General features: G+C 48.4%; 2 protein-coding genes across 2 annotated transcripts; one reads left to right on the top strand and one right to left on the bottom strand.

Annotated features, from left to right (window-relative positions):
• Positions 1-821: 821 nt before the first annotated feature.
• Positions 822-3,732, top strand: FSST1_000661 (karyopherin beta; the record flags this gene model as incomplete). Its single annotated transcript, XM_083232989.1, has 6 exons — positions 822-870; positions 947-1,005; positions 1,064-3,043; positions 3,092-3,335; positions 3,386-3,494; positions 3,546-3,732. The coding sequence occupies 6 exons, from the start codon at positions 822-824 to the stop codon at positions 3,730-3,732; spliced, it is 2,628 nt and encodes an 875-aa protein (XP_083090843.1).
• A 1,137-nt stretch (positions 3,733-4,869) lies between these two features.
• Positions 4,870-7,929, bottom strand: FSST1_000660 (Zn(II)2Cys6 transcription factor; the record flags this gene model as incomplete). Its single annotated transcript, XM_083232979.1, has 10 exons — positions 4,870-5,615; positions 5,666-5,877; positions 5,923-5,990; positions 6,035-6,442; positions 6,498-6,620; positions 6,669-7,173; positions 7,227-7,316; positions 7,369-7,449; positions 7,496-7,681; positions 7,763-7,929. The coding sequence occupies 10 exons, from the start codon at positions 7,927-7,929 to the stop codon at positions 4,870-4,872; spliced, it is 2,586 nt and encodes an 861-aa protein (XP_083090842.1).
• Between the last annotated feature and the right edge of the window lie 4,317 nt (positions 7,930-12,246).

Below are 12,246 nucleotides of genomic sequence, written 5' to 3'. Positions count from 1 at the left end.
GGCTACGGAACTGGCCAGCTGCATTCTGCAGCGAGACGGTAAGTGTCCACCTCTGTGTATAGAATAATGGTCAGAGCAGAAGCTACAGTGAATCAATGTTGGATAAAGAGAATCTCTCGTCTTGCCCTGAATAGATCCTAGCAAGAAGCCCTCTATAGATACTCTGTAGGCAAGCCCTATTGCATCAAGTCAGTCTAAACAACCGGGCTACCTACCTAGACAAGACAATACAGGTATTGTAGGCCTGTTTGATCACCACAACACAGTGCTGCACAGTGCTCTACTCAACCTTAGCAAGTGGCGGTAGCGAATTTCGCAGGCGCGAGCGAAACCTGCTACTAGGTACCTAGTGATTGCCTCGAGGTCAAAGAGATTGTCTTTTCTTCTTCTCATTATCCTGCACTTTAAACATTAAATCAAAGAAAAATACCTCTCCTCTTCCAACAAATTAAAACCCCTTTTGTTTTTTTAAACCCCTTGGTACTTATCAAACGTCTCGCCAAAAAAGCCAGGCACCAAATCGAACCAAACAAGACGCCCCGTCCCGTTGTTTGGCCCGCCAAGCTCGTTCGACCCTCATACCCGTTCTTTTCCTCTCTTGGACTGAGCCCCCGTCGTGGAAAAAACCCCCGCCTCTCCGCCTCCATCCAAACAGTTCTCTCTTCCATCTAAACTTATCGACACGTTCGCCTAACGACCTCAAGGCTCTATCTTTTCCTTTCTTATTCTTCATTCTCCCGCCTTTACGCCCGTTTGCGCCTCGATAATCACTACTGAAACTTGCCGAAACCGCATGACGAGACGCTCCTAAACTAGCCAAAATGTCGAGCTCAGAGATAAACCAAGTGCTCGCAAATTCGCTTTCGCCTGGTGAGTTTTTCCTTCCCCCGCTGATGGATTCTCTGCTTGCTCCCCGTCGAGACGAATCTAGGCTGACCTCCAACAGATGCGAACCTGCGAAATGCTGCCGAGCAGCAGCTCACCCAAGCTGCCGAGAGCAACTTTGTATGCCACCCCTGATTCTCCCTTGCTTTTTTCGAACACAGGCTGACGATTCATCTAGCCCCTATACCTCGCAACCCTCGTACAAGAGCTAGCAAACGACTCCGCCGATGGCTCCATCCGAGCCGCCGCCGGTATCGCCCTCAAGAACGCCTTCACAACCCGAGATTTTGCTCGTCACCAAGAATTGCAAGCAAAGTGGTTGCAGCAAACAGATGACGAGACCAAGAACCGAGTCAAGGAGCTTACCCTCCAGACTCTGAGCTCCTCCAATACCCAGGCTGGTACTGCTGCCGCCCAGGTCATTTCTTCTATCGCCGCCATCGAGTTGCCCCGTGGCCAATGGAGCGACCTGCTACCTTACCTCGTCAAGAATGTCAGCGAAGGTGCCGACCACCAGAAGCAGTCTTCTTTGACCACCATCGGCTACATCTGCGAAAGCCAAGACTCAGAACTGCGCATGGCCTTGGTAACACACTCGAACGCTATCTTGACCGCTGTCGTGCAGGGAGCCCGGAAGGAGGAGACTAACATTGAGGTCCGACTGGCTGCTATTACCGCTCTCGGTGACTCACTCGAATTCGTCGGTAACAACTTCAAACACGAGGGCGAGCGCAACTACATTATGCAGGTTGTCTGCGAGGCCACACAGGCCGACGACACAAGGATACAGCAGGGTGCCTTTGGCTGCCTGAACCGAATCATGGCCCTCTACTACGAGAACATGCGATTCTACATGGAGAAGGCTTTGTTTGGCCTCACCATTCTTGGCATGAAGTCTGATGACGAGGATGTCGCCAAGTTGGCCGTCGAGTTCTGGAGCACTGTTTGCGAAGAGGAGATCTCTATTGAGGATGACAACGCACAGGTCGAGAGTTCCGATCAAATGCGTCCTTTCTACAACTTTGCCCGCGTCGCTGCGAACGAGGTCGTACCAGTCCTCCTGCTTCTCCTCACCAAGCAGGACGAGGACGCCACCGACGACGAGTACAACCTGTCTCGTGCCGCCTACCAGTGCCTGCAGCTGTACGCCCAGGCCGTTGGTGCTACCATCATCAGCCCTGTGCTGTCATTTGTCGAGGCTAACCTACGCCACGACGACTGGCACAACCGAGATGCCGCTGTTTCCGCCTTTGGCGCTATCATGGAAGGTCCCGACGAGAAGGTCTTGGACCCTATTGTGAAGCAGGCGCTGCCTATCCTGATCACCATGATGGAGGACCAGTCTCTGCACGTCAAGGATTCGACTGCCTACGCTCTTGGCAGAGTCACAGAGGCCTGCTCTGAGGCCATTGACCCCCAGGCTCAACTGCCCACGTTGATCGAGTCTCTGTTCAAGGGTCTTCTCAGCAGTGCCAAGATGGCGCCATCATGCTGTTGGGCTCTCATGAACTTGGCTGAGCGATTCGCCGGCGATTTCGGCGCTTCTTCCAACGCCATCACTCCTCACTTTAACAATGCTGTCAGCTCTTTGCTTGACGTGACTGCCCGCCAGGATGCCGAGACATCAGTGCGAACTGCTTCTTACGAGGTCCTCAACGTTTTTGTCCAGAACGCCGCTACTGAGAGTTTACAACCCATTGCTTCCCTCTCTGACGTTATCATTAAGCGACTTGAAGAGACTGTGCCCCTACAGAGCCAGGTTGTTAGCGTTGAGGATAAGATGACCCTCGAGGAGATGCAAAACAGTCTGTGCAGTGTTCTCCAGGCTATCATCTCTCGACTTGACAAGGAGATCATTCCCCAGGGTGACCGCATTATGCAGATCCTTCTCTCGATCCTCAACAGTGTTGGCGGAAAGTCAAGTGTTCCTGACGCTGTCTTCGCTACCATCAGTGCCCTTTCGACTGCTATGGAGGAGGACTTCGTCAAGTATATGGACGCCTTTGCTCCCTTCTTGTACAATGCCCTCGGAAACCAGGAAGAGCCCAGTCTCTGCTCCATGGCTATTGGCCTGGTCAGTGATATCACTCGATCCCTCGGCGAGCGCAGCCAGCCTTACTGCGACAACTTCATGAACTACCTCCTCAACAACTTGAGGGTATGTATCCCCCCTGTCTATGGATCTGACACATCTAACCAGCCACAGAGTACCGCTCTTGCCAACCAGTTCAAGCCCGCCATTCTTCAATGCTTTGGCGACATTGCTGGCGCTATTGGTGGCCACTTCGAGACCTACCTGTCCGTTGTTGCCCAGGTTCTGGAACAGGCCTCCACTGTCACCGCTTCTCCTGAGGGTCCCTATGAGATGTTTGATTATGTAGTCTCCCTCCGCGAGGGTATCATGGACGCATGGGGTGGCATTATTGGCGCCATGAAGGTCAGCCAGAAGAGTAAGTTCCTCCCGATCTTCTGATTTGTAGTTAGTACTAACATCTCACAGCCCAAGCTCTCCAGCAATATGTACCTGTCATCTTCAACGTCCTCAACCTCATTGCCGGCGACATGAACCGAAGCGAATCGTTGATGCGAGCTTCCATGGGTGTTATTGGGTAAGTTACCGTATGCTATTATCTTCATTGAAACAAGGCTAACATGAACAGTGACCTTGCGGATGCTTACCCCAACGGCGAGCTGGTTGATGCTTTCCGTCAAGACTGGGTCACTGCTATGATCAAGGAGACCAAGACCAACCGAGAGTTCCAGCCCCGTACTATCGAGACAGCTCGCTGGGCCCGCGAACAGGTCAAGCGCCAGCTTGGTGGTTCCCAGGCTGTTATGGCCAACTAGTCTGGCACAAGAGATGCCTAACCTCGAGGCGCACAATTGCCGCCTGAAACAACGATATTCCCTTTCCCCCTCCCCCCATCATAGCACGATCCCCATGACCCTTGCATGTATATAGACCCCATACGACACTACAGTAATTTAAATACCCCATCATGACGCTTCACCCAACACACATCGCTACACGATGTATTCACAACCCCTTTATCACATCACTACACCTCACTACACATTGCAAAATGCACCCTTTTGTTTTTTATTCAGATGCAACGAAGGAATAGAGAAGTCATGTATGCCCTGCAAGGATGGAAAGCGGCGGCGATTCAAAACTCATGTAGAGGATAGGGGAGTCAAGGCGGCCGGTTTATTACTCTATTTTTTGTTGTGCTCTTGCAAATTGGTTGTTTCGGCCCATGGAGTCTGTCTTGGATTCCCTTTCAAGTGTTAGGGAAGGTTGAAGACGGCGTACTCGGACAATCCACTCTCGTGGAACTCGGTGAAATTCTTGAGGAGTGGTTTGAAAACTCGGAGTGTGTAGGAGACTTTTAGAGATAAGCGAAAAGACATGTCGAAACGATTTTTCCGGACTAGAGTATCAAGTGAGCTCGTCTGTAGCCGTCGATAGTCAAAGCAATCGTTGGCCCCCAATTGGATTCTCAATGACCTGTTCCTTATTGTGAAATCGTGATGTAATGAGCAGATGTCTGTCAGGCAATCAGTAATGTGCATAAAGAATAGAAAGGAACCGAATTTCTTGTAGTGCCAACCATTTTAGCTGTTAAGATCTGGAACCAACCTAGAGAGTTGATGGCAATTTTGTACTTTATTATTCCATCGGTATGGTACTATTGCAAAATCATCAAAACCGCAGATACGTGATGCGATGTTGTCACTTTTATATACAATATCTTTGCTCTTGCTTTTTGTAACGAGATAAATGCAAAATATTTTCTATACTTGAATTGATAACCACCTTCTATATCAAGCCTCGTTCTTGCTCCAAATGAAACAAAAAGGAACAAATGGCATACGCCAAAGTAAGATATCGCTCAGATATATTGTTAAATCATGAGTCGATTTGTATTCCGCATTGATTTGCGACATGTTCTTAGTAAGATTTTTGGTGTTAAGAGAGGGATGCTAGTCGTAGTCGTCAAAAACGTTGCTCGATTGTACCCAGTCGTGAGATCCGTAAGAATAAAAGTTCAGTTCATTCTCATAGCCATCCGCAGGAGCGCTGAGCGGGACTGGTGGAATAGCCGCGACTGTTGGGATAGTGGAAGCCAATGGAGCATTGCATTGTTGTGACATAGCATAGCCTTGCATGGCGCTCTGGTCGAATGTTCCCATCACCATGCCAAGGTTGGCCATCTCGTTAGAACCCATATACAGTTGTGGCTGAAGTTGATGAGGAATAAATGCCTGGTGTTGCGACATCGTTGGAGCTGGTGGTTGGTGATGTTGGTGAATCGGGATCTGATGTATTTGAGGCTGTTGCTGGATTTGAGGTGTAGGAAAATGGGATGGTAGAATATGAGTCGCTGATAGAGTAGCTGGAATACCATGCGGAGACGGAGAGTGTAGAGTGGGGGGTCCTTGTTCTATAGAACTTGCCTGTCGGCTGTATATGGACGATGCTGGTGATGTGCCAGATGATGCGGGAGTAGTAGCAGCAGCAAGGCCGATCACTGGGTGAGGAACGGGATCTCTACCGTCCGCCATCCCGGTTTCTGATGTAAGAGAGCTTGTAGGATCCTGAGCAAAGCGCTCCAGGGCATCTGCCCAACGAGATGCAAGGGGCCAGACTTCTTTGCATTCTGACAAGATGGTTAGGGTTCGCTGGTACATCATATGCCCGTCGCGGCTAATGTTGGGATCTGGGCAAACTGGTCGAGATTAGTGTTCAATGCGCCAGTACGAAGGTAAATGTGCTTACTGTTTGGATAACAACAAAGGTATACGGAAAGGAGACCACATGTGTAGACACAAAATACCGCCATCTGGGCACCAACACTTTCCTCCGAGGAACGCCCTGTGAATTGGGCGTCGATTTGTACATAAAGGCTACGGACGTTAGAGAAGAGTTCGTACGCAATCTTGGTGAAAGCATCCGGCCTCTGTTTGTATTCAGCAGAAAATGTCAAGATGCTGCAAGAGTTAGCCATGTCAGAGCAGGGCAGAGTGCAGTCTTACTCTGCCAAGTATGGGCGTCGAAGAACGATATTGCAAAGGCGCGGGACCATGGTCACTCCGAGATATGCCTGAAAAGTTAATATTTCGGCCTGTAATACATGAAGAAACTCACCAGTTCCTGTCCTTTGGCTTTGTGCTCGCTATATATATACTCGTTCCATCGATGATCCTGAGGTAGGCTACTTTCCCAGATATCAAGCTTTCTCGAGACAGTTGCAAATTTGCTTTCTGGCTCCCATGGATAAGAGCTCCGGGTAAAGCTGACAGCACGCCGGGTAATAATACCCCATAAACTATGCGCCTGAATGAGTGATGCAAAGAGCGACCGGTTCGGATCACATGTAAGCGCTGGATTGCTGATAGCAGGTGGAGAGCCCTCAAGAGCAGCTCGTGAAGGGGGCTCCCGCCCTGTATCAAACTCATCCTCATTACAGGGGAGGAGAGCAGTAATATCCGACGCAGAAAGGGAAATGGGCGAGTGAGGCCCTGAGTGCAATTGGTCCTGACTATGAAGCATCCACTGGAAATACTGTTCAGCAGGATTACTGGCTATTATTGTGATCTGAATAACTTACCAGAGTGCGACGAGCAGACTCTCCACGAATCCTGGTCTCGGCCGTTGGATCTGAGATGTCGTATGTTTCTTCCAAGTGCAGACGCAACGCGGATGCCATCCGCAGAGCGATGCCCATATTCATCTGTCGATCAGCAATGGACACATTCTACATCTCGTATCTGGTACATACATGACTTTCGTTTCTGAGTCCACTGCCTTGTTGTGCGATACTGAGCAGGTAAAATGCTTGACAACTTTCCAACGTGTACTTCGCCGCAAAGATCTCACTGGGTGCAATTGCCGCTGCGCGCTCCATGAAATATTCAGCTGCTTTTATACCAGAGCCATAGCGAGTCACGAGAAGAGGGCTGAAACGTGCCGAAATACTGAGGATGCTGACCACGAGAAAAACGCTGACGGATTGATGATCTTGGTTCAGGCGTCTGGGAAATTGCTCTTTGGGGATAAAGCCAAGTTGAAAGTAGTATCGAGTGAATCGATTTATGCCATCGATAATTTCGGGTATCGGAGGTAGACGTTCCCATTCACTGTTCGGTTTGTTTAAAGGCTTTACAGGAGCGTCAAGCATATCACGCCGTGCTTTGGCTGGGTCTCTTCTGCTTGACTTGTCTGCCCGGACACGGGGGTGACGAAAATCACGGTCATGGTCCGGTTGGCCCCGTTCAAGAAACGTGCTAGGGGACAGAACGTCAGCTTAAGTTGTGAAGGAACGGGCAGGTACAGTTACCATTCATCAGCACCATATCCGGCTTCGGCACAGGCTTTGCACGGGGGCTGCGCACGATCATGAACACATTTACTCCTCATTCGTCGGCATCTATAATGAACTATTAGAAAATAGAGGTTAACGGATGGACGCAATTTTTCACCTTCGACAAGCAATCGGGGCTCGTCGTTTGACGGCCAGAGCAGAAGACTCAGCGTCAGCCATACGCCCAGCCGCCGTCGTGCTACTCTGCCAACAGTGGAAGCCACTCCGGTATATATGCGTATGACTTGTTTGGGATTTTTGCGCTTTGATAAGGAAGCTCGCTGCAATAGGAAGTTGAAGAGCAGTCGAAGGTCAAGGTGCACGTATTGTGAACGCCAGTGACGAGTTTCGGTCCTGTAATGGTCGAATTCCGTTGGTCGTAGGACTGGTCCTTATTCCTTGAATAGAGGCTAGACTGTTTTGGTTTCAGGCTGTACAATATATCGAAAGTGGACGGCAGATGATGTAGTAACGGAGCGGCTTATTGACTGCCGGATGTCGGGTGTTGATACCGTCGGTACGGTCCAGCCCGCTCGACAAGCCAGGGCGTTCCTGCCGTTTTAAGCAGGTACCAACAAGGTCTTGTTGCACAGTTGTCTGTATGCGAAAGAAGAGGAAGGACCGATAACTTGTTGACTGTGTATGCTTCAGAGAAGCTGGGATAAGGCCATTGGCTCATAAAATGATGGGCTTTGAAAGTAGGTAGATTACCTGTGTAGGTAGGTGGTTAATGAACAAGGCTGGCAGTGATACCGTGCAGGATTTCAGCAAAATGCGACTTGATTGAAGAATGGATTAAACTCCTCCTCAGTTCGGTACTTTCGTGGTTGTGGGTGCTCGCATGTGATGTTAGTTGGTCACTCCTTGTTGAATTTGCTTGAAGAAAGGAGGGTCTCGAGCTTTGGTTCGAAACACAGCAAGGTCGGCGTGGGACGCCAGAAAGAATGGCAGGAAGCAAACAGAGGCGGTTTGGAACGAGCACGACGAGCGGGCATCACAGCGAGTTTGATAAAGCTGATCTTGGCAAAATATCCTCTGGGGACAGGACAGGGCAAGATAGGGCGTCTAGGCTGCTAACCGCAGTGTAAGTGAGTGAGCTATTGGGGTTGGCATAGTCCTTGCCATTCAAACCCTTGAAAATATCGTGCTGCAGATATGGGGAGAGAAAGACGGCGCAAACTCAAAATGTTGATTAAGAAACGATGGAAGACGGGAGCGGAAGTCTAGGTAATGATATGCGTGCCGACCTCGTACTAGTAGTAGCATACCTACTACCTAGGCAGGAAGGAACATCTCCTCAGATCCTCAAGGCCTGTGGGACTAGGTGGCGTGACGATTGACCAATCACGCTGGCATAATTTACTAAACGATTGGCAGTCAGTCCTTGTTGAGAAGTTGGCATGAGTCCACAAGGCCTCAGGGACCTGAGAATATACAGTAATTAAGGCAGGCACTAGTCAAAGGGCCCAAGTTGAGCTAAGCTAATATTGTACCCGTATATGCGCTCCCATTGCCATTCTCTTCAACATTTTGGAAGGCGAGACCGATAGAGTCCAAGACATGCAATGGCAGTTACATGTCGAACCATTTGTGATTGGACAGAGAACGAGACCCCGACTATAGCGGCTAAACAATGCTAGGAACAGGGATGACGGGAGGGGCCGGTTTTATTCTTTCATGACCACTGCTTCGAGGTCCTTAGTCTGAAGAGGACGCCGAGTTACTTACTTAGATGAGTTTCCTCTTGGTGTGAGACAAACAAATACACGCATGGGGACCCATCTATCGAAAATTCCTTGGTCAGAGAGTATCCAATATATATCAAACACAAGGGGTAACTATTTTAGCCTCGTTCAGACATCAGTTGTTTGTATGGAGTACACTAGAAGAGTCAACAGGTTCAGAATCTGACGGGTCGTTTCTCTGTTCATGACAAGAAGGAGGCATGGCTGGCCCGTCCTCTGCCATACAGATCATCATGTTTAATCTCAATGATTCCTCCTTGCCAAGACTCAAAGAGCCTGATCCTGAAATCTGACTGGAGATTACAGACGTGCTGCTGGAGGAAGCTGTACTATTCCTTTTCCACTCTTAACCATTCATTCATTCATCCATTGAAGGGCGGCCAGCAGCAGCATTATCCACCTTTGGTCTTAGCTGATCCACTGCGGTCAAGCTTGCCAAACACACCGACAAAACATTATCGGAATAGTCCCGACAGATGCAAAACGCGAGTTCCGAGATTGTTGAATCGACAACTGAAGTCTTCGATACCTAGAAAATGGCGTTTGGATCAGGGTTCCACATGGGAACGGCTGTTGTCGATCTAGTCTCGTGCTAAGGCTGGTATTGACTCGCTGATGGGTTTGTACTGCCTACATGCCAACATCTGGTGACCAGACTTTCATGCGAGGCTTTTTCGCTTGCCCAGGCCATCAAATCCAATCCAGGTTTTTCGTGTCGCAAAGTAATCTTGGACCCAAGCCACTCGTGTCTATCCGTATAGGCATCTAACCACGACTGGTGATGCGGATCGCACCCTTTCCAAATATGGCGTACAAATTTTCTTGGTACAGCCAGTGGACCCTTGTGGACACGTGCGAGTCATGTCGTTATGCTTGTAGGGCTAAGCTAAACTGCCTTGTTCATGATGATTGCCATCTACTTACTGTGTGCATAGGTACTTGTCAGGGATGTTGAGAACAACTACCGGGCTCGGGAGGTTTGCAACTCCCATGCAAGGGGCGCAAATCCATACATCCAAACGGATGACTTCCCTGGAAATAAGACGTGTATTTCATAGCCAAAGGCTAGCAGGCTCCCGCCACATCACTGTTTTCGAACCACTCCACTACAGCATGATGCATAGCTATCTAGCATGCCAGGGAGGGTTGGAGCGAAGTCTGAATACAGCATACCAATCGTGGTGATGAGTAATCGCATCAACTTCAAGGTCCAGCTAGCTAGGCTCGGGAAATGAAGGTGTCTTCTATTCATGTGTAGGTAGGTAGGCTACTGGGCTGAGGTTACACTGACGACGAGTTTTTTTACTTCTGAGTCGCTCAATGTCGCATTGCCATATCGGCGTGAATAGACGCGGGTTTAAAACTCCCGATCGTTGTGCCCATTTCTTTGGTTGCCAGGATGCTTGATGTGCATCAGTGTGACCTTGACGACGATCCACAGTGAGGGCTCGATCTTTGGACTAGAAGATACGGTCATGGGCATGTGATTCGACAATATACGCTTGAGTAGTCACCAGCATCTCATCTCGCCTTCAATGCCTATACTAACCCCAGAAAAACACCAGGTCCAGGCCTGATAATGACCACAAGGATTATCCTAAGGAATTCGGCAAAAGGTTTCCGCATATCATATACTCAGGAAGAGACCCGAGAGCTATGATAGGTGGAAATAGTCGAGCTATTGGATCTTGAACGTCGCAACGGATGTACTGCCATTGAAATCCTATCAGCGTTGAAACGTGATTCTCTGCCAGTTGTTCCTAAAAGCTATTAAGGACAGTAGGTCCAGAGGCAGGAAACACAGTTCAAGCCTGTATTCGTGCCTGCCTTATATCACGCACGTGATATTGGTATAGTAAAAACGTACAGGTGGAATGACTACGACATATATCACCAAGTATAGACACTAGGTAGGTATATAATTCAACAAATAGTCTTACATTGAATAAATTAAGCCCAAAAAGTTTATTTAAACGCCTGCAGTACTTATCTAGACTACGAGTACCGACAAGAACGGTTTCGATAAGAGCGCAACGTAACGTCAGTGCGTCCTGACAAAGAACTGATGTAATTCTTACGTGGGCCAAGCAGGGGGAATAACATTAAATATCAACAACTCCAGCACTTTTTTTTGCCCCTCCAATTAAACGGAATCCCCATGATCTTCATTTGATTTATTCCGTCCGCTATTTAAAGCTCAAGTGTTTGTGTTGCCGGCTCATTGTTTGGCTGGTAACAATTCGCTGGCCAGTCATTTTTTAAATCGTGTAGAACAACCAGGGCTACCAGCACAATCCTCTAAAGTGTACATGTACTAGTAGCTATCTACTAGGTTAGTTAGTTCACGAACCACCTATACAGACTTCAGGTATATACATGCATGCAGAATGGATGCCCGTGCCCAGCTGGTTGCCGACAAAGTCCCGATCTGCCTCCTGCAGACTATGGTAATAGATCGAGGAAACCATCGTCTCTCATATATGAGCATCGTGGTCATCTTTCCGCGTCGATCTATAGACACAGGTATCCATACCCACATAGACTTCACATTGATGGGACTTTAGAAACGGGTAACGTTCTTAAATCTCCATAGTTCGGTAGGAGCAGGGATGTCATTGATACTAATGTGTAATACCGCCGCGAGAGTCATAGATAGATTGGTCTGGACCGTTGTTTAGTGCCACTTCCTGGCCGTTGTGATACCACGAATGAATCGTGGTGAAGAGGTAAGCACATTTTATAGCTGTTGTATTTTTCCGATCATTTATTTCTTGATGTTATACTCCGATATGATGTTAGTTTAATGTGAATATCTATCTACTGTAGTGTTTGATCAATGGTAGGTTTCTAAGCATCCAAACACCATGTTTATCATTGTCTGACTCCTGGGCGACATGGTTCTAATGGAAAAAGAAACAAGCTGTCTTGATAGTCTTTGGTAGTAAAGAAAGGCTTTATAAAGGACATTGACATGCACATATATGCAATATTTGAGGTTGTGGCAGTGGAGGCTCAAAGGACCGTGCAATTAGTGTCTCATAAACTGTAAAGCACTGTACACGACTCATTTCAAAGCCCCTGTCATCATGCAAGACGAGGTCGTGTAATCCCGTGTTTACTTGGAGAAGACGTCAAATGTAAAAGACATGATTTCTCATTTCCAACTTTGGTCAGCCTCTTACGCCGAAACCGCGATGGAATTTGTGACTCAGTGGAGAAACTTTTGCACGCTGCATCGAGTGATCGGCTAA

The sequence above is a fragment of the Fusarium sambucinum genome, chromosome IV (assembly GCF_050947815.1).
Source record: "Fusarium sambucinum isolate potato_lamoka chromosome IV, whole genome shotgun sequence".
NCBI lineage: Eukaryota > Fungi > Ascomycota > Sordariomycetes > Hypocreales > Nectriaceae > Fusarium > Fusarium sambucinum.
This window is presented reverse-complemented; position numbering and strand designations above follow the sequence as displayed.